This window comes from Mus pahari, chromosome 17, assembly GCF_900095145.1.
Source record: "Mus pahari chromosome 17, PAHARI_EIJ_v1.1, whole genome shotgun sequence".
NCBI lineage: Eukaryota > Metazoa > Chordata > Mammalia > Rodentia > Muridae > Mus > Mus pahari.
In genome coordinates, this window is record NC_034606.1 from 45,019,617 (window position 1) to 45,042,536 (window position 22,920).

The 22,920-nt window shown below is 52.3% G+C and overlaps 1 protein-coding gene across 3 annotated transcripts; it reads right to left on the minus strand.

Moving 5' to 3' along the window:
* Window positions 1–5,239: 5,239 nt before the first annotated feature.
* On the minus strand, window positions 5,240–22,466 carry Cbx7 (chromobox 7). 3 transcript variants are annotated; one of them, XM_029531130.1, is made up of 7 exons: window positions 22,196–22,466; window positions 20,391–20,434; window positions 13,521–13,586; window positions 10,822–10,885; window positions 8,211–8,565; window positions 7,785–7,990; window positions 5,240–7,558 (listed from the first exon to the last, which is right to left on the minus strand). In XM_029531130.1, exons 1-6 carry the CDS (start codon window positions 22,262–22,264, stop codon window positions 7,827–7,829), a joined length of 762 nt encoding a protein of 253 aa, XP_029386990.1. In that variant the 5' UTR covers window positions 22,265–22,466; the 3' UTR covers window positions 5,240–7,558; window positions 7,785–7,826. The 3 variants fall into 3 exon arrangements, with proteins under 3 accessions (XP_029386990.1, XP_029386991.1, XP_029386989.1); XM_029531131.1 differs by having other exon boundaries at window positions 5,240–7,990; window positions 8,211–8,286; XM_029531129.1 differs by having other exon boundaries at window positions 5,240–7,990.
* Between the last annotated feature and the right edge of the window lie 454 nt (window positions 22,467–22,920).

Genomic DNA, 22,920 nt, shown 5'->3' on the forward strand with positions numbered 1-22,920 from the left:
AAAAAAAAAAGAAAGAAAGAAAAAACAAACAAACAAACAAAGTCTTCCTCTTGTTGCTCTTGATCCTCAAAGATTTATGGCCATTTCATAACACAAAATGCACTTAGTTCATTTGTACGGTTACCCACAAAATTTTTTCTTCATTGCTATTTTTATTTTATGTGTTTGGATGTGTTACCTGCATGTATGCCTGCGAAACATGTGTGCCTGATGCACACAGAAGCCAGAGGAGGATTTGGACCATGGGATTGGATTGATGTATCAGTATGAGCAACTATGTGGGCACTGGGAGTGGTGCCCGGGAGCGGCTGGTGGTCCTAACTGCTAAGCCATCTTCCTGGACCCTAAAATTTGGGGGGGGGGGCTTTTTTTGAGACAGGATGTTCTTTGTGTATCCCTGCTGTGAGCCATCACTGCCCATCATAAAATCTTAACAGTTCATACATTATTCAAAATGTCAGAGTCTCTTCTGAGACTCAAGGCAACTGCTTACCACTGACCTTCTGGGCTGGAGAGATGGCTCAGTGGTTAAGAGCATCAACTGCTCTTTCAGAGGTCCTGAGTTCAATTCCCAGCAACCACATGGTGGCTCACAACCATCTGTAATGGTTGATTCCCTCTTCTGATGTGTCTGAAGACAGCAACAGTGTACTCATATGCATAAAATAAATGAATAAGTCTTTAAAAAAAAACAAACACTGAACTTCTGTAAAACAAACAACAACAACAACAAACAAACAAAATCATACAAGTTGCTCACTTCTGGTACACGATACCATGGAGTAAACACCCCCACTCCAAAAGCGGGGAATGGAGGTATAGCAAGGAAAGTTTTCTCAAAGCAAAACCAAAAACCCAGCAGGACAAACATCAAAGCCCTGTGGCTCTATGTCTGCCACCTGAGGCTGTAGCTCCCCTCTCGAGCTCTGTCATATACATTTACATGTAACATCTCTTAGGACAAGCCCACTCTGTGCCTGCTTCCTTTTGTGGACAGCACATGCTCCTGGCATGTATAAAACACTGAAGTCTACATCACTCCTTAGCTTCACCATCACAGCCTCTCCAAATGACTCGGCTTCCTTACCAATAATCCAAGTCTGGCATTGACTTACCGAGAGGTTTCTGGATTCTTGGTGCAAGCCCCCGCCCCGCCGTGGGACCATCACAATTGGCATTTTGCATGCCAGCCAAACGAATACCATGTGGCTGACAGATGTGAGTTCTGTTCCTCAGTCTAACCCTTACACTCACACTGTCCAGCAGTGTCACCTGGGTGACTCCTAATCTAGCCACAAAGGTGAACCTCACATGGCCCCATACATGATACTGGTTAAAAAGAAAAAAAAAAAAAATCTCAAACTAGTATTGTTCAGGGTTCTTAGCTGAAGCAATGAAGACAACTCCAGCTAATGAAATACAAATAAAAAGATGTTGGCTGGGCAGTGGTGGGGCACACCTTTAATCACAGCACTTGGGAGGCAGAGGCAGGCAGATTTCTGAGTTTGAGGCCAGCCTGACTACAAAGTGAATTCCAGGACAGCCAGGGCTATACAGAGAAATCCTGTCTCGAAAAACAAAAACAAACAAAAAAAGATGTTGAAGGTTGGTTTGATTGAACACCGGAAGCTGTGGAGCGTGGCTCACTGAATCCTGAGGAAAGATAGTAGACTGGACCGGGGAACTTCAAAGCTAGGAGGGACCCCACCAAGACCAGTGTTCAGTTGGGGTTGACAGCAAACTACTGTATACTATTTGTGTGGCTGTGATGTACATTATACTGTTGGAGTCCAAAAATTCAAAGCAACCCAAGCAGGCACAAGAATCCAGCAAACCAAGATCTTTATTTGAATCAGGCAGCAAAACCTGACCAGTCAAGCCTTGGCTGTCCTGGAACTCACTCTGTAGACCAAGCTGTCCTGGAACTTAGAGATCTACCCAACTTTGCCTCCCCAGGGCTGGGATTAAAAGTGTGCACTGCCATGCCTGGTCTGAAGGACACTTTAAAAAAAATCCCCCTCTCCGGGGGGCTGGAGAGATGGCTCAGTGGTTAAGAGCACTGACTGCTCTTCCAGAGGTCCTGAGTTCAATTCAAAATCACATGGTGGCTCACAACCATCTGTAATGGGATCTGATGCCCTCTTCTGGCATGAAGGTTTATGTGCAGAGAGAGCACTATATAAATGTAAAATAAATAAATCTTTTTTAAAAAAGATTTTTCCCTCCCAAGTCAAGCAAGATCTCATGCATCTTAGACTAGCTTCAAACTCACTGTGTTATTAAAGATGACCGTTTACTCCAGATCTTCTTGCCTCTGTGTCTCTGGTGCCTAGGATCACAGGTGGGTACCACCAGGTCATTTTCTGTGATGCTGAGGGCTAAACCCAGGGCTCTGCTCATGCTAGCCAAGTACTCTACCAACTGAGTAAGACTTTTTTTTCAATCCTCAAAATTCCAGGCAGAACCAGAACCAAGCCCACCATCAGCAGCTGGGCCTTTGCCTAACCCGCAGGAAGCTGTGAGAGCAGAGCCTTTTCCCATTCTATTGGTTGCTTTGGAAAACACAATGTTCACTCATTGCTGCTTTCTTAGTGGTTTTCTGGGGTATGATTCTGTGCTGGGGAGGTAGGGTGGGGGTCAGCTTGAGCACACAGCTTTCTGCAGGCCTGGAGTTCTGTAAATTCCTAGAGGTGCGAAAGCCAGAAGTAGGGGGTAGGAGGCAGAGCAAGTTTTGGTGGGGCTTTTTTTTTGGGGNGGGGGGGGGTTCGAGACAGGGTTTCTCTGTATAGCCCTGGCTGTCCTGGAAATCACTTTGTAGACCAGGCTGGCCTCGAACTCAGAAATCCGCCTGCCTCTGCCTCCCAAGTGCTGGGATTAAAGGCCTGTGCTACCACACCTGGTCTATTGATTTATTCTTAAAATAGGGTCTCATGAAATAGACCAGGTTGGCCTCAAATTCCTGATCCTTCTGCTTTGGCCTCCCCAGCACTGAGACTGCAGGTTTGCATGAAGTCCACTTAAGGTTGTGCTTTTTTTCTTTAAGATTATTTATTTTATGCATGTGGTGAGTACACTGTTGCTTTCTTCAGACACACCAGAAGAGGGCATCGGATCCCATTACAGATGGTTGTGAGCCACCATGTGGTTGCTGGGAATTGAACTCAGGACCTCTGGAAGAGCACTCAAGTGTTTATAACCACTGAACCATCTCTCCTTCAGCTCTTTAAGGTTGTGCTCTGAAGGATCACAGAGGACTCCCAGGAAACATGAGGGAGAGAGGGGTCATTGTTCCTCCATCTGTCGACAGTGGGTGATGCCAGCCTCCGTCCTCACCAAAGCATCTGGTCAATGGCACAGCTGCTGGGGCAAGGCAGGGAGATGGGCAGGGGAGGCTACATGAGACTCCTGCATAGACATCCCCTCCTAAAGCTGCCTCAAAGCCACTTAAGGTGATGACTTGTCTCATCTGTCAGAGGTGGGAACTGGTGGTGGGACCTGAATGGTGCTGAGCTTCAGGGAGGTCGCTTGATAGTGTAGAAGCCGGTTGGTCATCTTAGGACACCTGGCCCTTTAGAGCTCTGGTTCTCAACCTGTGGGTCGCGACCCCCAGGAAAGTCATAGATCGGATATTTACATTACAGTTTGTAACAGTAGCACAATTACAGTTATTAGGTAATGACAAAATAATTTTATGGTTGGAGGGGTCAATACAACATGAGGAACTGCATAAGGTTTGCAGCATTAAGAAGGTTGAGAACCACGACTTTACAGTGATTCATATAGGCTTGTTCCAACACCTACTCAGACTTGAGTGCACATCACCTAGGTCCTTGCTGCCATCTATGGGTCACAAGACACTGGGCTTACCCCATAAGCATTTCCCTTGCAGCAGCTTCCAGTCAGCAACAGTCTGCTAGTGAGGGGGGGTGCAGCTGTGTGGGCCCTGTCTGAAGACCCAATGCCCCACCCCATGCAATACTATCCAGGGCAGCTGGTCTGTGGGGACAGTGTGCTACAAAGCCTGTGTGTGTGTGGGTGTGTGTGTGTGGGGGGATGTTCTGTGCAGGCGGCATCTCTGTAAGATCTAGAACAGTTAGGTGCCTAGTGAATGCTGAATGCTGCCAGAGTCAGGAAATGGCAAGGGCTGGAGGCTAGATAGGGCCTTCATGTAGACTTACAGACTCTGCTCCTTCTCTGGAACAGACATCCTTGCTGCCAGGGGAGAAGTGCAGGGAGTGCCTCGGGAACCCTGCTGCTGAAGCTGGGTACTTGCCTCCCAGAGCCCGTGGGCCAATGGAAGAAACAACGCTAACATAGTCTCCCATCGCTGCAAGGCTGCTGCTGACCCTGAGGTTTACTGCTTCCTTCACCAGGAGAGAGGAGCTTGCCAGAAGCTCGAGCTAGAGCTGGGTAGCCTTGCTGTTCCTATTCCCGGTGGAGACTAAGACAGTATTATGGCCTGGTAAGAAAGATGAAGGTTAAGATAATAGGGCCCTGGACCCCTCTGATGAATACCTCAACCTGTGGAAATGCCAGCTGTGGGGACTGAAGGAGATGAATACTGTCCACTGCAACCTTGGGACCAGCACCAGCTCTGAGGACCAATGGGAGAAGCTCTCTCGTTAGATTGTCATGGGCCACCTCTTTGGAGAGTCCTGGAGATTGAGGGCTCCCTGTGGGGTTGAGCTCAGTAGAGCAGTGGACACCACACCTCCAGAGGGCTCTCCTGACATCACCTCTCATCTTGGCTGTGGATGGACATACGGAAGATTCCTCTGCAGGTGTCAAGTCCTTCCTGTGCAGCTCCGCCACGCAGGCCATCAAGAGAATTAAGGATGGGTGTGCTCACACACGCCCATGCTTTCTGCACTGCCTGCGTCAGGCTTGTCTGGAATGCAGAATCCATGTAGCCCCATGACTAACCTGGGTTCTCCAGCCTGAGACTGGAGACTCAAGCTGCTGACACCCAGACTTCTAGAACCAGCTACTCTTAGAAGAGGTAGAGGAATGGTAAAATTCAAAGCCGCAGGCCCAGTCTCGGACGACACCACAGGAGCCCAGCCCCGACACGCTAGGCTCATTTCTTTCCTCAGCTGATTTTAACTGGGTTCAGAAGACTGGATGACAAGTCCCATACCACGGACTATAGTTGGGAGGCACAAAGTCCTGGGCTGCGGCTTGTGGGTGGATCGCAGTTATCACACCATCAAAACAACCAGACACAGAAAAGTTTCTAAAGTCATTTTAATGTATTTTTTTAATAATTTTTTGCCTCATCTACCAGATAAATCATCTAAATAAATAGATGTGATACAGTCTTACCAATATCAGTACAAAAATAAAACTGCAGTCTACACCTGCTCACTCTTCCCAGCACACTCCCCCTGGGGGAAAACCTGTGCCCGATTCCTCCCAATACATTCAGGTCGTCTGAACAAAGCTTGTAGCTCATTCTATGTGCAAAGGAAGCGGTCTTGTGCCAAGACCTGGCGGCCAGGTATGGTCCGCCATTTATAAAGCAAAATTGATACCACCTCGCTGACACCGATCTTCCTCAGTAGGCAGGAGGTGAAAGGAACTTGGCAAAAAGATCACCATCTTACCAGATGAGAACCACGTGGGCCAAATGGGCTCAACTGTGGCACTGCACAAGTGTCCACACCAGAGGTTGAGGCACATCTTCACCCCAACCCAGGGAGGGAAAGTCCAACCCAATCTCTACATTCAAATGGGTGGGGCGAAGTTAAGATAGGCAGGTGGCCACTATTCCTGGCTCGTGGAGTACTGGCCCTGTATGGGGTTAGTGTGTGTATGTGGGTGGAGGGGGTGTGTGTTACTGTCCACTTGGGTAGCTTCAGGCTGGGAGAAGCCTGTGTATAGCCACTCGAAGCCTTCAGCCATTCTCCCTAGGCGGCCAGTTCCCAGCAGTTCAGAAGTCCATGGTTACCCTGAGGAATACCCAGCCTAGGCCACAATCTCCAGGGACTGGTGGGTTTCATAAAGGGCCCGGTGAGAGAAAAGGGGACCGCCGACTGCTAAAGACAGAAGATAGCTGCTTGGAAAGCGCCTCCCCCATGCCCCTAGGGATGGGGAGCGTGACATCAACGGGATTCTGTCCCTCAATATTGTGGGTCATCAAACCCAGCAGCAAAGAAAAACCTCAGCCACCTACCCTCACCTTCTCTCCAGGAGCTGGGGCTTCAAGAACACCAGACGTCTCCCCACCTCCAGGTTCCTGCAGCCCATTGGTTGAGGTTCCCGTCTCTCCTTTCCCTGGCCCACCCAGACATCCTCTAGATTCAGGTCACCCACAGAAGACTGCCCCAATGGAAGCACTGAGCTAACCCTGGACGATTAAGAATAAAGGAGGGGGAGACCAGGGACTAGAGAAGGTAGAGGACAGAGTCGCAGGGAGACACAGGGTGCAGGATCTTTGGTTTGGGAACGCGAGTGTCTAGAAGTCATCTTGCCCTTGTTCATACGGACTCTGCTGGCCTCCTAACGACGCAGCAGAATTGGTAGCTGCTAGGACCCAGCCATATAGGTTCATATGGTAGCAGGGGGTGCGTGAGCAATGCACTCTCGATGAGGGGTCTGTCCTCAGGTAGGAAGCTGTCAGCCTATAGGGCGCCTGTGCAAACCAGCAACTCCCCCCCACATACACACACAATTGGGACCACACACTTATGTGCAACCTGACTCATGTTCAACCCCCACAAGGTGGGAGGGGTCATCCATCCTTAGCCATGCCATTAGGGTTGGGTGGGGAGGGGACATTGGGTGGGGAGGGGACACAGAAGACAAGGACTGCCCTGAGAAAGTGGTGGGACACTCCCTCCCTGACTGCCCAACACCACTGGCACCCATGGGTGCCCAGATCAGCTGAGCCGCAGGAGAGGGCAGAGAAATTGGGGCGGAGCTGGAAAGTCACCTGAGTCAGAAAGAATGTGAACTCCTGCGGAAGGGAGGAAGGGTGGGCCAGGTGTCTGTGAGCCTGTGTGGAAGCATCTGCACCTTGCACACCAAAGCCTGGTCCTATAGGTGGCTCCATGGTTACAGCCGACAGCCATAAACCAACGGAGACGGATCCTGTCACGTGACCTACGTGCAAGGTGGAGCAAGGGCACCGTGGCAAGTCCGTTTGTGCTGTGAATGGTGCCTTGTTCAACTGGTCAGTTTCTAAAGGTGTGAAAAGTCCACGGGGACAGGTCTATAGACGCGGGGCAGGTGTGAACACACATTTGGTGTGTGCAAGTTGGGGTGGCTGGATGTGTTCACGGGCATCTCTACACAGGCCAATGGCAGGGCGACAACACACTCCGAGGAGGCTCGGTGTCAGTGAGGAGCCTCTTCCCTGGTCCAGCCCGTGCCCGTTGTCCTGATCCTGTCCCTGGTGGCCAAGGCCAGCCTCCATGTCCCACCACAAGGCTGAAGTGGAAAGTTCATAGTAAAGACCCACGTCAAGGGACAGGGAGGGACACCACCAGAAAGCTGGGGTGACTGCTTGAGGCAAGGTCTGGACCTCCTGGGCTCCTCCGACTCCACCACGGATCAGCCTCTGAAAGATAATGACAGAGGCGTACTGGGCAGGGTAGCCTGTCCCCATGTGCCCAGGAGATGAGACCCAGCCAGCACTGGCCTTCCCACCCTGTCCCAGGGGCCTCTTTGTAAACAACCGTCAGGGAGCAAGGGTGGTGTGCTGGGGGTCTTGTCCATGCTTCTGCTTTTAAAAAAATAAATTATTTACCCTGCTCCCAGCCCCTCCTATCTCTGGAAATCCTCACCCAAGCCCCAAGAAACACAGTTTTAAGAAGGGAAGCCGCTATTCACAGCTTCTCGCTGCGGTCCCGGAAGAAGCCCTCGGCGGCTTGAGCCTCGCGGAAGGTGACAGTGATGGAGTTGGCGGTGATGTCAGTCACGGTAACTTCACTTGAGGGGAGCGAGGGTGTCCAGGGAGGAGGCTCGTTGGACAGGTCGACTTCTGCTGTAGCTATGGAACAAAGATACAGATGAGGGACAGGCACCACTGCACCGAGTGGGCAGTCAGAAGTCGTGAATGGTAGCATGCAGCCCATCTCCCACACGCTCGAAGCAGGATGGGTAGGGGCCAGGCTCTTTCAGTTCTGCCTGCTCCACAGTTGGGTTTCCAGGTCCCCTGGACAAGGGTCAGGACCCTTTCTGGCTTTGCGGTCTCAGAATGACTGCCTTACCCGCCTCCTCAGGGGGCTGCTGCTCCATAGGCTCCCAGTCTCCGGTGGTCTGCGAGACTTCTGGGGCTGCTGATTCCTGCAGGGAGAGCTCCTGTCGATGGCTGTGACTCTCCAGGTGGGGCCCGCGTGGCGGGAACTTCTTGCGCGAGAGCCGCAGGTACTTGTGGGCTTTGCGCGACTTGCGGAGCGGGAAGGGCAGGGTAGGCACCAAGGGGCCCTTCTCCACCAGCTCAGCGGCCCCAGCCTTGACCAACCCCTCGGGGCTCCCGCTGCCGAGTGGGCGCGCTAGAGAGAAGCAGAGCTCCTCATTGCCCTTGGCTTTGTGGGAGCTCCGCAGGTCCATGCTGTACAGCCGCTGCAGGGGCAAGCCAGGGCGGGGCGAGTCAGCCCGCCCCCTCCACTGCAGCAACTTCCCTCTCGCTGTAATTCTCCCACTATACACAGCCTCATTGGCACCTGTCCCACCCACCCCTCCCCTAACTATGGGCCAGGGACCATACTAGACACAACCTACCCTCAAACCCGCTGAGCACAGCCATCCCTCTGGGCCTCAAACGTGGCCCTTGTCTCCCTGGGGCCGAGGGTCAAGGCTGCAGGGGCTTACTCCTTTGATGCACAGCAGAAGGGCATCAAGCATATACATTGGAAACCAACACAACAGGGGTAGGGCCACAGCTCCGGCCTGGGTTAGATATCAAGTGCTATGCAAAACTAGGTTTCTGAAGCAGACACACTATGGAGATTTCCTGCCTTTGCCTCCCAAGCAGCCTTGAAAGTTGAAACAGTAGCCCTTCAACAAGACTGCAGGAGTGAAGGGAGAAGCCACTGCTGGAGTCAGGGGGCAGGCAATCCAGCCTGCACAAACAGCACCCCACCTGCGGCTGCGGACAAGCCATTCCTGGGCTCTAGAATTGCCTTCAGCCCACTCTAGGGGCCGAGTCTCTTCTGCCCGCTTAGCCTTGGTAAAGGAGAGCAGGAGGGAAAACTTACATATCTAAGGGCTGGAACTCTAGAATGGGAAGTCTGTCTCTCCAACTTTGGGTAAAATTTGCACAGATTAAACAACAACAACAAACAAACAAAACAACAACCCTAGTGTGAGGAAGGTCCCACATTAGTCTGCGTTTTCTGCCACATGCCAGAGGCCAAGAGGGACCATCAAATGCAGCCTCGAGAGCACACATTGTCAGGGTGGCCTGAGGCAGTGGTGACACATGACGGTCCCACACTCCACCCCTACTGCTGATCACCTGGCACCTAAGTATGTATGGGTCACTGGCAGGCAGAGAAGGTTGACACAGGGGACCCTCAAGGCTTTCCCTGGGCCTAGCCCTTACCCTGACAGCTCCAAGTCAGAGCTGGGTTCTGCTTGCTGCATGAACCCCAGGCAAACCCCCAAGTCTTGATGAGACCTAAGTACCTCATCAAAGGCTGTGTGCAGCAACACTACCTTCTGGACTTTTCTGCAGAGTGTGACTTCGAGCAAAGCCATAAAGATTCCTTACTCTTTGATCACCCACTTGACACAGAAACTCATGGACACCCTGTGTGTCCCCCACACAGCAGGACCTGTCAACCTCCAGCACTGCTTCACTGACCCTGAGGAGCAACCAGGCAGCTAGGCTTCCTGCCCCAGCCCTGACTGGATTTGAGACTAAGATCACTCCACGACCGGCTGAGGCAGCACCACCTTGTGGACCCACAGAGACCATGGGACACAGCAGCAGTTGGTCACACAGCAGCAGGTGACCTGATACATCTGCCCTGCTTTGATATACAGATGGAACGTGTCCACTTGTGATGTGTGCTGGGTTTGTGTCTAGCAAAGGTCACTTTCTTTCCTAGGGCCTGTTCATGACACACCGTGTGGATCATGCCCACCTAAAGAAAAGCCATCCTGTCCGGTAGGGAGAGCCCGAGATAATCTAGCACCAGGAGCGGTTAAACACCTATGAACTGCAGATGGTCAAATGCCCCGTGGGCCTTACAGAATCAGGAACGGGTACTTTTGTCACTCCCCCCACACACAGGTAAGAAAATACTCAGCCCTGTGCAGAATCACTGAACTGTGTGGTGGCTTCATACTCTTGACCTCTTTGCCAAGACTTATGGCGTCGTGAGAATGAACAGAAACATTTGCAAGGCAGGGAAGAACAGGCTTCATGACATCTTCCCATCCAAAAAGAACACGGTTCCAGAAGTCTGCTGCGCCAAGGTCACGGTCAGGATGCTAAGGGTCTCTGGTTCTTAGATTTTGTAATCCTACCTTGCTATGCTTCCTCAATGCTAAGACCCTCAGGTAGATTGCGTTTAGAGTTTTGGAGGATCCAAAAGGCTTATTCACAACATTTTAAGCTCTCAGAGGTTGGTTGTCCATCTACCCTCAGGCTTACCAGAGTCCCCCTCCCTGGCTCCAGCTCCACATGTGGCCTTTACAAGACCCCCCCTTCTATTGAAATGTACCCACTGAGTGTCTCACTCCACAGTACCCCGGGGTGCTGGGTAGGGTGAGAGTGGGCCCAAGGGCCAGTGCACATGCAGGTGGTAGGGGCAAGGCAGGGTCAGGCAGGGTCGGGCAGGGCGAGGGAGAAGGCTCAGAGGCAGTGGTTACCTGCAGCAGCCGCCTGGGTTTCGGACCTCTCTTCCTATACCCCGAGGCTCGGTCTCTCTCCTCCCTAGGAGTGTGAGGAAGGTGGCAGAAGAGAAAAGAGACTGGTGACATCTGAGAGGAGCAAGGTGTCTGCTTCACCCCCTCCTCCATCATGTGTTTGGTTGGGGACATCACAGGCCACCCCACGCTCCTCCCCAGTGCTCTGTGGGGCTGTAACAGTGGGGGTTGACATTCAACTTCTAGGGACTGGGCTGCACTCTGAAAACACACACACAGGTCTTTGCTACACTGGTTCCAGCCACACAGGGCCCTGCTGATCACACTACTTGGGGACTCCTTGAGAATGGAGCTCTACTGTCTACTCTCAACGAGAAGGAGGGACGGAAGCCTGGTACCCCAGTCTGTCCTCAGTGTCTTGGGGCACTAATGGGCACAGCAAATTCCTTGGTGAGGGCAGCTCCGCCCAGCCGCCCTACCTGGGACTTACAGAGGAAAAAGGAAGGGACCTCTCTCATCAAGTAGAAGAAAGAGTGCTCCCCTCACAGAGCCAACTTCAGCCTGTATGACATAGCTTAAGATCCCACGTGGCAGCGCCAAAGTCGCAGGTCATTCTTCTCTGTCTGCCTCAGTCCACCCCACTCGTGCTTCCTTCCTGTAGCCCACCAAACCTCAGGATGCCAGAAAGCCGGTAGGACTGGGAGCTCGCTTGTTCTCTTTTATTTATTTATTATATGTAAGTACACTGTAGCTGACTTCAGACACTCCAGAAGAGGGCGTCAGATCTCGTTACAGATGGTTATGAGCCACAATATGGTTGCTGGGATTTGAACTCGGGACTTTTGGAAGAGCAGTTGGTGCTCTTACCCGCTGAGCCACCTCACCAGCCCCTCACTTGTTTTCTATAAGGGTTTGGGTGACCTTAGGCCCTCCTCCCCATCTGGGCTCTCAATAAATGAGTCCTTCCCAAATGTCTTAAAGTGGGCTTCTTGGCAGGCCCTACTGCACCCTCGCCCAGCAAAGATCTCCCAATACAAGGAATGGGCACCTGGCCTTGACACCTCCCATGCTTTCTCTGTCAGTCTGAGACAGTCCACACACCTGGGCATGGTGGCGTGTCTATAGTGCCAGCACGTGGAAGGAAGAGGGTTGCCACAAGTGTGAGGCCAGTTAGGACTTCACAGTGGGACCTTGTCTCAGAAAACCAAGACTGTCCATAGAACTCCTCTCAGTGACACAGCACTGGTGGCTCTCAGTCTTCCTCATACTGCGACCCTTTAATACAGTTCCTTATGTTGTGGTGACCCCCAACCACAGGCTTATTTCAGTTGCTACTTCACAACTGTCATTTTGCTACTGTTTATGAACTATAATGTAAATAAATATCTCTGTTTTCTGATGGTCTTTGGCAGCCCCTATGAAAGGGTCGTTTGACCCCCACCTCCTCCCAGTTTGAGAACCGTTGCTCCTAAGAACTTAGGGACTAGAAAGAAACTGTAGGATGCCACCATCGCAGTGAGTTAAGAAAAATGATGAAGGACTGGAGAGATAACTCAGTAGTTTAGAGCACTGGCTGCTCTTGTGGGAGACTCAGGTTCAATTCCCAGCACCCACATGGCAGACTGTAACTCTAGCTCCAGGGGATCTGACACCCTCTTCTGGTCTCCAGAGGTACTGCATGTAATGCATTCACACATACACATAAAATAAATATTACAAGAACAATGGTTCCTAGGTGGTGGCGGTGCATGCCTTTGATCCTAGCACTTGGAAGGCAGAAGTGGGATCTCTAGTTCAAGGCTAGCCTGGTCTACAGAGTGAGGTCCAGGGCAGCCAGGGCTACAGAGAGAGGCCCTGTCTTGAAACATAGACAAAACAATGACAAATAAGTGGTAACACGTGCTCTGAGGAGTTTCCAGAAGCCTCTGGGGAGAAGCAGGGGTGTAGCCGTGAGGGGCTGCCCAGGTCAGCTGTCAAGGGTGCTGTGTGCAAAACTCCTGGACAAGCCCCTCTAACTGCCCAGATCCGCTTCAGTCTCCTCATCTGTCCAGTGACACCCTCAGTCCTGTGTCTGGAGTACCAAAAGGAGCCAAATAGAGAGCTCTGAGGACGGCACTGAGTAGCATAGGCCCTGTGTCCAGCACGTGGGAGAAAAGGGGAAGCGCACACCAGGCCCAGCTCCGGGTGGGCCGGGGCTACAGGGCCATACCAAGACTGTGGAAAAACTCACATCAGGGGTGGGGGTGGGGACACTGTTGCGACCTCTCAGCTAGTAAAGGGACTTACTGTCCTCTATCCTCCTCACATCCACCTGGACGCACATATATAAACGGAATTTTAAAAATGACATGTTGTGGCACACTTTGTGGTCCACACGGGAGCAGTGAGGCCCCATGGGATGGTGGGGTCAGGACCCTCAGCATGGTACTGAGGAGGCCAGGAGCCAATCCCTCCTTACATCCCCGGCCTTGCCCGACCTCAGACTTCCTTCTTTTAACAGGGCAAGCTGGATGCGGCCACTCTCACACAGGACTCATCTGTCAGTGCATCTGGGACTAAGAGAGGCCACAGGGACGGGTCCTAGGTGTCACTATCTTTCCCTGCCATGCACACCCCTAACCCACCCTCCCCTAACTAAAGACCCTTGCCCAGGGCCAGGATCCTCGCAGGCTTCCTGAGATGGCTACAGGCAGGGCCCTTACTTCTCCTCGTAGGCCATGACAAGGCGAGGGTCCAAGATGTGTTCCTCTGGCTCCCAGGTGCTGTACCTGTGGAGAAGAACAAAAGGTCAGAGCTGCGCTGCCACTAACAGTGTTGCCGAGGCTACAGGAGCCGCATGACATCACAACCCCTTCATTCACACCACGAGGCAATCAAGACTCCTACTGCAGCTAGAGCCAGCATCCTACCAGGGCCTAAGGATGCCTCACTTCCCCATCACCACAGCATGGCAGAGGTTCTGGGGCTAGCCCATCTGGGTTCAAGTCCCAGCTCTGAGCCTAGCTGACTATGCGGTCTTGAGCTATGTGCCCGGCAGCCGCATCTCTACCATCAAGCAAGGCCTGCAGTTCCTTCTGACCCTGGCCCACACAGGTGCATCTAATGATAAGAGGCATCTTACTTATTCATTTGTTTTCAAGACAAAAGAGTTTCTTTCTCTGTGTAGCCCTGGCTGCCCTGGACCTTTGTAGACCAGGCTGGCCTTGAATTTACAAGAGATTTGCCTGCCTCTTCCTTCCAAATGCTTGCACTAAAGGCAAGTACTGACCCTGCTCAGCTGACAGGTATCCTAAAAGAACAAATATGAGGGCTGGAGAGATGGCTCAGAGGTTAAGAACACTGACTGCTCTGCAGAGGTCCCGAGTTTAATTCCTAGAAACCACATGGTGGCTCACAACCATCTGTAATGGGATCCGATGCCCTCTTCTGGTGTTTCTGAAGACAACAACAGTGTACTTACATGAAATAAATAAATAAAACAGAACAAAAATTAATAAAAATTTAAAGGGGGGGAAAATTGTATCAATTATAGCTACAAATATAAAATTGTAACAAAAATGGATGGATGGGTGCCAGGGTGTGCTGGTCTACAAAGTGAGTTCCAGGCACACCAGACTACATAGTGAGTCCCTGTCCCAACAAAAAACCCATCATGGCCTCAACTATATACTCCGGGGCTGTACTGAAAAGACCCCTCAGAAGCAGCTGAGGCCTCCGCTCTGCTCATCGCGGCTGGGCACCGGCACTAGCCTAAGTGTTCACAGTCGATGAGGAGACAGTGAGTGGAACATCGCTCAGAGGCAAAGAAGACCACGTGACAAAATTCACAGGAAAAGGGATGGAAGTGGAAAATGTTAAGACTAAATGAAGAATCCAGGCCCAGAAAGACAAACCTCACCTGTTTTCTCGGATGCAGCCTCGCTTCAGCTGCATTGGACGAGCATTAACCTGCAGCATCTGTGGAGGTCGGCAAACTAGGAAGATCCCATGACATGGAGGGGAAAATACTTTGAAGGGGGAGGGGACGGCTGGGAAACACGTGACATTACAGTAGACTGGAATGCGAGGGGTGAAAGACTTGGGTGGAGGTGAGAGCAGGGAATGGGGGGAAGGGCTCGCTCAGTCACAACTATGAATGTATGAAAAGCCTTCCGAAAAGTCCACTCATCGGTAAGCTAATTTTTAAAATGTTGGGGGTTGAAAAAACGGCTCAGCAGCCAAGAGCACACGCTGCTCTTACAGAGGTCAGGAGTTCAGTTGTCAGCACCAGGGCAGGTACCACCTAGCTCCTGAGGGTCCAGCTCCCTCTTCTGGTCTCCTGGGCACTGGCACTCATGTCCATAACCACATACATACAGAAAAATCATAGTAGTAGTAGTAATAATAAACCATGTTTTTCTAAAAAAAAAAAAAACCACATTATTTTATGTGCATTGGTGTTTTGCCTGCATGTATGTCTGTGAAAGGCGCCAGATCCTCTGGAACTGGAGTGAGCCGCCATGTGGGTGCTGGGAATTGAACCTTGGTCCTCTGGAAGAGCACCCAGTGCTCTTAACCATTCCTCCAGCCCCAAATCATATTTTCTAAAAGGAGCTGAGGGATGGGCATGTGGCTCAGGAGGTAAAGGCAACTGCTGCCTCACCTAACAAGCTGACTTTGATCCCTGGTACCTACCAGGCAGACAGAGAAGCAAGTTATCCTTTAACTTCCACAGGAAGACACCCATGACCCCTTGCGCGCGCGCGCGCACACACACACACACACACACACACACCCTTAATTCCAGGATTCGGGAGGCAGAGGCAGGTGGATCTCTGAGTTCGAGGCCAGCCTGGTTTACAGAGTGAGTTCCAGGACAGACAGCGCTACACTGAGAAACCCTATCATGAAAAACAAAACAAACAACAAAACAAAAAAGGAATATGGGGTAAATATGGCCACCTTTAAGCGCTGGAGAGATGGATCAACAGGTAAGAGCACTTACTGATCTTACAGAGGACCTGAGTCCATTTGCAGGAACCACACGGTAGGTAGCTCACAACCGTTCATAACTCTACTTTTAGGGGATCTGACGCCTTCCCCTGGGGCACTCGGGTGGTAAACACAAACATGCAATCAAAACGATTCATATGCATAACAAGCTGTAGAAATTCACATCTTAACACATTATATACAGCTAGAGATGCCTCCCTCAGGGGTTAAGAGGACTGACTGCTTGTCCAGACGTCTTGAATTCAATTCCCAGCAACCACATGGTGATTCAAACCCATCTGTAATGGGATCTGATGCCCTCTTCTGGTGTGTGTGAAGATAGCGAGAGTGTACTCATTAAAAAAAGACACTATTATCAGAAAAAGAATACATTATACATACATGAAATTATCAAGGAATAAAATACGAATACATATATGAAGGATACGTAAGGTAGGAAATAAGAATTCATAATGAAATATTATACATATACAAAGTATATCATATATATGTATAAATACACACTACACAACACACATACATATCCATATACATATTATATATATATATATATATATATATATATATTTTTTTTTTTTTTTTTTTTTTTTTCCCCCAAGACAGTTTTTTTTTCTGTCCTCTTGGAACTCACTCTGTAGACTAGGCTGGCCTCAAAGTCAGAGACCCACCTGTCCAGTGCTACATGAATCTTTTGAACCCAAAGCCAGCCATATTCTTTGAATCAGGCCAACGTCTTCCTGGAGAAAGTAGACAACTGGGTGGGAGGGCTCTCAGCAAGGAGAAAGGAGGCAGAGAGACATCGAAAGAGCTCTGGGACACGGGACCGGGGAGAAGGGAAAGCCGCTAGGCACAGGACGAAGTCTTCCTCCTTGCCTCCGTGTTACCACTCAGTGGGCACGTGGGATCGTGGGCTGCCTCTAGGCGTTCAGCAATAAGCATGCCCAGCCCCAGAACACACTCCCCTCTTCCGGTCCAGCAGCTCCCCACTAGCTCTCCCGAAGAGACAGGTTTCTGTGGTTTCCCTTCCCAACTGGTCCTGGCTCAACAGGATCGACCCAACTACGACTGCAACGATCCAGGCAGGACCCGCTGTCTCTCGGAGCCCCAAGTTCTAGGAAAGCTACTGAGCTGTCCGCCACCAGGACAGGTGGAGCTCATCACGTCTTTGGAGCTCATCACGTCTTTTGCTCACAACCTGCCCATCCCCAGGCCTGTTCTTACTGTTGCAGCAGCTACGTGTTTCCTGGCATGTCCCCACCTTTCTCTACACCTCAATTCATTCATCTAAAAACAACTGCCTCCACAGTCAGCCACACCTAGTGCACGAGGCTACCCCTAGGAACTGACAACCCCGCCCCCCATGTATTTCACAAAGGCTGGCTCCTAAAGAATCACACCAGTCAAGAGATGAAAAGAAAGGCACAGGGGTTAATCAACTTGCCCAAGGTCACCTCCCGGGCTAGTATCCTGCCTAGATTCCGAGCCTTTAAGCCCGGCAAGCTGTGAAACCACATTAGAGAGGGGCCAGGGTCCTAGAACCAAGTCCCTCGGCACAAGAGAGGAAGCTGCGGGACAGAAGGTGGGAGGCCACCAGCCCCCGAAGCCAAGTAAAACAGCAAGGTCTTGAAGAGAGGCCCAAAACTTGATGCAAAATGCCGCTGCAAATATCTGATAGACAGAGAGTACGGCGCATGCGCATTCAAGAAGAGGGTGCAAGCCCAGATCTCTAGAAACCTATTTGGGCGGAGCACGACTGCCTGCAGGAGATAAACATGACCACGTGACCGTAGCCCCGCCCCGCCCCAGCCCGGTAAACAAGCTCTACTACTGCACCCGACCGGGCTACGCAGTACCCGCGAGCTAGAGTCAGGCGACTGGGGTGGGGTCGCGACACCCCAGCAAGACAGGTCGCAGGGTCCCCGCCGGCCGTTGCAGGGTCGGGGAGGGGCCTGCCGTGACGTAGACAGAAACTGGGCGAGCTGGGGCCGCGCGGAGCAAGGCTGGCGGCAGCTCCATGACTCCAGTTTCAACCGCCCCAACTGCTGAGCTTCATTCTAGAGCGGGTCTCCCTGCAATCCCTTCGCTTTGAGTTGTGGAGAAGATTCGATGTGTTATGCTGTGACTCGCAATACCTGAGTAGGGCACATTATAAAATCCAAGGAGCGTGGTATGGCTACCAGGGCTAAACCAGGCTTCCTGGGCCTTGAGAGGAGGCACCTCTGCTCTGTACCTGGCTGCCTATACCTGGGTGCATTAGTGATGCATGGCGTGATTTCAGTAAGAGGAAATGGAGGAAGAATGAAAGTTAGGGTTTGCCTTGGGTCACAGCTTGTCAATCATATCCAAAGTTCATAAGGAGGCAAGATAGCCTGGTACCAAAAAAAGCTAACATCAAGACACACTAGGGCCCCTTTGGTGGCCCGGGCCGTGTATCTCCCAGGTAGGCCAGGATCTCATTTGAGTTTCTGTAGCCCATCTGAAAAGTGGCGACACCTGGCTCATGCCAGGATACTGATGTAAACCGATATTGTCACTCAAGCGCCAGTGAGCAGTCTTTCTGAAAAGATGGAGTGATATTTATGCAAGTTAAGAATGAGGGACTCGGACATGGGGGGAGCTGCAGGGTGCAGGGCAGGGAGGGGCAAACATGGGAGAATTCAAGGGTCTCTGAGGCAAAGCACCTGGAGTTAACACCCTCAGCCTGATGCCCCCCCAAAAGATCCAAGAGTTTCCCTCTACCACATTCACTTGGGAAGGGGGAGGCTGTTGTTGCCTTCCGCTGGGGAGAAAATGGGCAGGAACAGAATGGCTCTGCAGTGGCCACGCAGGGGCACCTTCCTGTCACTACTACTAAGTAGTACTTCCTTATCCAGCCATGAGGAGGGAGGATCTCATCCCGGTCCAAGCAGAGGCTAGACCACACCCACCCACCCCCACTCTCTCAGCCTCTGTTCCAAGCCAGTTTCCCTGAAAACCAACTGATGATCAGAGCCTTGGCCTTATTATCCTTGGCTCTCCCAGTGAGGTGAGGCCCCCTGGCAGTTGGACCTGCCTCCCACAGGGGCCTTGGGTACTGTGCTTGTGGGGGTTGGCAGTTACGGTCCTGTAATGATCTCCTCTCTCTCCAAGCCTCAGTTTCTCCCTCTGAGTCGGCAGTATTCTTCTAAGCAAACTTTAAGCTCCTATTTTGGAATAGAATCTTTACTTCCAAAAGGAAAGCAGGGCTTATGGGCCCTCCCTGAACTATCAGTCCAACCCCTAGAACAACTGGCTCTAGGGGATGCTTTGGGGGCTCAGTATCTGAAGACTTGTAGGTGGCCACGGGTCAGCCAGGGGAGAGAGAGAGAAGGTGTCATTCTCAGATGGATCTAGTCAAATGGCTCTGAGCAGACACAAACAGGAGGGATTATCAAGGCACTAGCTCTCATTCTCCTCAGGGAAGCTGTTGACGTGGTCAGCTGCAGATGAATGAAGATAGCGCAGCTGAGCCCCTCCGAGGACCGAAGGGCATTTGGGAATGGAAGATGGGGGAGGGGGAAGGGTAGACAACGTGTGCTGTGTGTGTCAGTCATCAGGTACAGCACCTGCATGCCGGTCTGCAGTCCACCCTGAACCAATACCCGGGCCACCTGGGAGAGATGTGAAGGCCTGGGCCACTGAACCCACTTTACAGAGGGGAAAACGGAGGCACCCGAGGGCTGTATTCCCCTCTTCCCATCATCCCTCCATGATCTCTCAGGACCCAGTCACGAGGTCAGCCCTCCACCTCTGCCTCCGCCTCCACCCCTCCCACATACAGTCCTGTCCAGAGGTTGTCAGAGCCATTAGGAAAGCAGAGGGGTTGTCCAGGAGGCAGGGCAAATCACGCACAAGCCAACAGAGAGGTCCTCTATCTAGCCTGTTCTCACCCGCAGCAACTCTCTGCTGGGAGGTGCCGGGTTCGTGAGGGACTCCTGGTGAGGCCTCAGCACCAGAGGCCCACCAGCTGTGCTGGGTATCAAACCTAGATCTCGACCCCACAACATTAGGAGAGAACACTGGGAATTCAGAGAAGCCTGGAAATGAGCCGGCTCAGCTCTGCCTCCCCTTGCTGTGTGACCCCAAGGAAAGTGGCTCATTGTCTTTGACTGTTTCTTCACCCGAAAAGCTCAGAATCACAGCTAATTTAAAAAAAAAAAAAATGCCTGGTAACTTCACTCTGTAGGCACGGGAGCGCCATCCAAACCCAAGATAAGATGACCCAGGCTCTGCTCCTCCCTACCCTGAGTGCAGTGAGGACCAGGGAGCCACTGCCCCAGGTTCCCCTCTCACCTAGCACTGAACCTGCCCCACATCGGGGGACCTCTTCCCCTTGGCTTGCAGCCATTTCAGAAGCCAAGATGCTGGGGCCTTTGCTTCGTGGCCAGCAAGGGAGCAGGATGAGGGGACAAGCAGGCCACCCCTTATGGGGGAAGGGGGGGAGGACGATGACTAAGGCCTAGAAAAGCTGGTGATTGAGGAATGCTTGCTATAAAAGCAACAGGAGCTAGGGCCAGCCTGGTGAGAGGATGACAGACAGGGGACACACAAAGGACTCTTACTTGGGGGGCCATCCTTTCCACTTCACCAGATATTCAACTTTGCCCTGTGAAAAGAAGAAAGGAGATAAGGTGAGGCCCACACGCCCTACCACCACCCGCGGGACGAGAAAGGAGAAAGGACCCTCTGCCACAACACAGGATCACCAACCTGTGAACCTCGAGACTGTCAACCTGGAGTCAACGCCCCCCCCCCAAAAAAAACCTCTGACTACCATTCGACATCCCCACAGGCCTCCTTGCTGCCTCATGGGCGTGTGATCTGGTCCTAGACATCTCTGGAATCCAAGATTCACAGAAAGAAACTGAGACCACATGGGACTGGGCATGCAGAGCCCTGCACGGTGGCATAAAGTCCCATGCCAGGACCGAGATTCGGCACTTTCAAAAAAGAAGCCTCAGGTAGAGGCCGGCCCAGCAGGCCCTCCACTTGTTAGGAATTGGAGCCTCAAGGGAAAGGGGTCTTTAAGTGTCCCAGCCAGCACCATGCACTGGATGAAATAACAACATGGGACAGCTGAGTCCCTCCTTTCTGATCACCTTGCCAAAGAGTCCCCCCCAGCACCACGCAGTGGACAGCTCTTTATGAAAAGCACCTAGTCCGCCAAAGGCATCCACCTTTCCTTCCTCCTGCATCCTGCCTTCACCCTGCATCCTTGTCCTCTGCCAGAAAGCCAGTTCTGAGAGAGAAAAGGGATCCTTGAGCTCTAGAGTACACTGCCGCCTCGGTAGAGATTTGGGAGTGCTGAGTTGAGCGAATGAGTCTCCTGTCTGACCAACCCCATTCCCTGTTAGAGGAGATGTCTATACCCGCTTCAGTCTAGTACCGCGAAATGGCAAGGAAAGAAAACAGCCCTAACCAATAGGTCGCCAAGCTCCAAGCCACCTACCGTGGGCCCACCCAAACCCGTGCTGAGGATGCAGACACTCCCATGCCTGCCCTTCAGCCAAATGGAAAAGTAGCCTCCGAAAGAGATGGCAGGGAGAAAAGGAAAGGGGACCCCTTCCTTAGATCCAGAACAGGAACTCTTTTCATTGCATATGGCCAGCTCCAAGTTCACTCTGGGATGAGCCCAGCAGCAAGCACGTGCTCAAAGATCGTAGATGTGAGTTCTGGACAGGAAACTGCGGGCTGAGGTGTGCGGTCCTAAGCGCGGCAAAACCGCCTCCTTAAATCTCAGGGTGTGTGTGTGTGTATAAGGCCCTGGCAGAGGTGGGAGAAGCTTCGGATACCCCAACAACAGTGGCCCAGGCTTCAGAGCAGCAGCACCCGGCTGGAAGGTTGGGGGAGGGGAGGAATGGGAGCTGAGAAGAAAGGTGTGTGCCCTGGGGGGTTGGGATCGGGAAGGTCAAAGTCCAGTAAGAAAACTTAAGAGGCCACAGGAGACTTTCCCAAAGCTCTGCTGCCAACTTCAAAGGACTTGGTACTAAATATCCAGAGAGCCGAGTTCGAGACTCACTTTACTCTAACGCACTGGCAAGTTGCTTCATCAACTTGAGCTTTAGTCTCCTCGAAAGTGAGCGTAAAGGGGACGAAGCGGAATAGAGCTCGGGATCTCTAGTCCCATCTTCATCTCCATCCCAGGTGGCCTTGGAGGCACCAACCTCTGAGAGCAACAACTTTAACTCTACTGGCCCTACATAGTGGCGGGGAAAGTGAGGAACAGGATGTGGAGACCCGCCAGGCAGCCCAGGGTCCCCAGGTCACCCCCGCACCACTTTCTGCTCTGCCCAACCTGGAGTGGGCGGTGCTGGGGAGCAGGAGGCGACCTCGCCCCGTCCGGGGAGCCGCCCCCGAGCAGCCTCACCTTCCGCACGCGCTTCTTCCGGATGCTCTCCACCGCAAACACCTGCTCGCCTATGGCTGACAGCTCCATGCGGGGCGGCGGGCGAGTGGGCCCGGGACCGGACCGGGCCGGGACAGGGGTGGAGCTGCGGGGCCGCGACGACTGCGCGCGATGCTCGGGACGGCCAGGACCCCGTCAGGCTCGTGCGGGCGCGCACGCGCACGCGCGCACACCCCCTAGTGCTCCCTCACGCCGCCGACGTTCCATTTTTGAACCTGCGCAACGTTTTCCCCAGCGCCAGAGCGGGTGCGCGCGCGCGTGCCTCTGAAAGCGCCCAGAGGGTCAGCTCCGCCCCCTCGCTGCCGGAGCCACGCCCTACTCCTTAACCCCGCCTGCTGACCAAATTGGGCAGCCGGCAGCAGGTCTGATGCTCCTGGCAGTCTAAGGTCCGCCCCATCTCCAGGTTCGTCTTCTGGGCTGGACGTGATTAGTCTTCCCAAGTCCCCTTAAAGACTGGGAAGGTCCGAAATGAAGTGGCCTTGAAGCTGAGACTAGCAAGCAAGTAATCTCAGTATTTGGACAGCTGAGGCAGGCAGATCGGGAGTTCACGGCCAACTTTAGCTATATAAGACCCTGTCTCTATAAATAAATAAATTGAAACAAGGATTGGAGAGATACCACTTCTGCTCTTTCAGAGGACCTGGGTTGGTTCCCACCTCCCACATTACGGTTCACGACTGTGGCTC

Bases quoted from the DNA above. Each gene is read 5' to 3' on its own strand.
- Cbx7 (XM_029531130.1), bottom strand. From the start codon at position 22,264: ATGGAGCTGTCAGCCATAGGCGAGCAGGTGTTTGCGGTGGAGAGCATC. The intron at 20,435-22,195 runs GTGAGGCTGCTC...TTCTTTTCACAG, and splicing joins GGAAGAAGCGCGTGCGGAAG to GGCAAAGTTGAATATCTGGT. The intron at 13,587-20,390 runs GTAAGAGTCCTT...TCTTCTCCACAG, and splicing joins TGGAAAGGATGGCCCCCCAA to GTACAGCACCTGGGAGCCAG.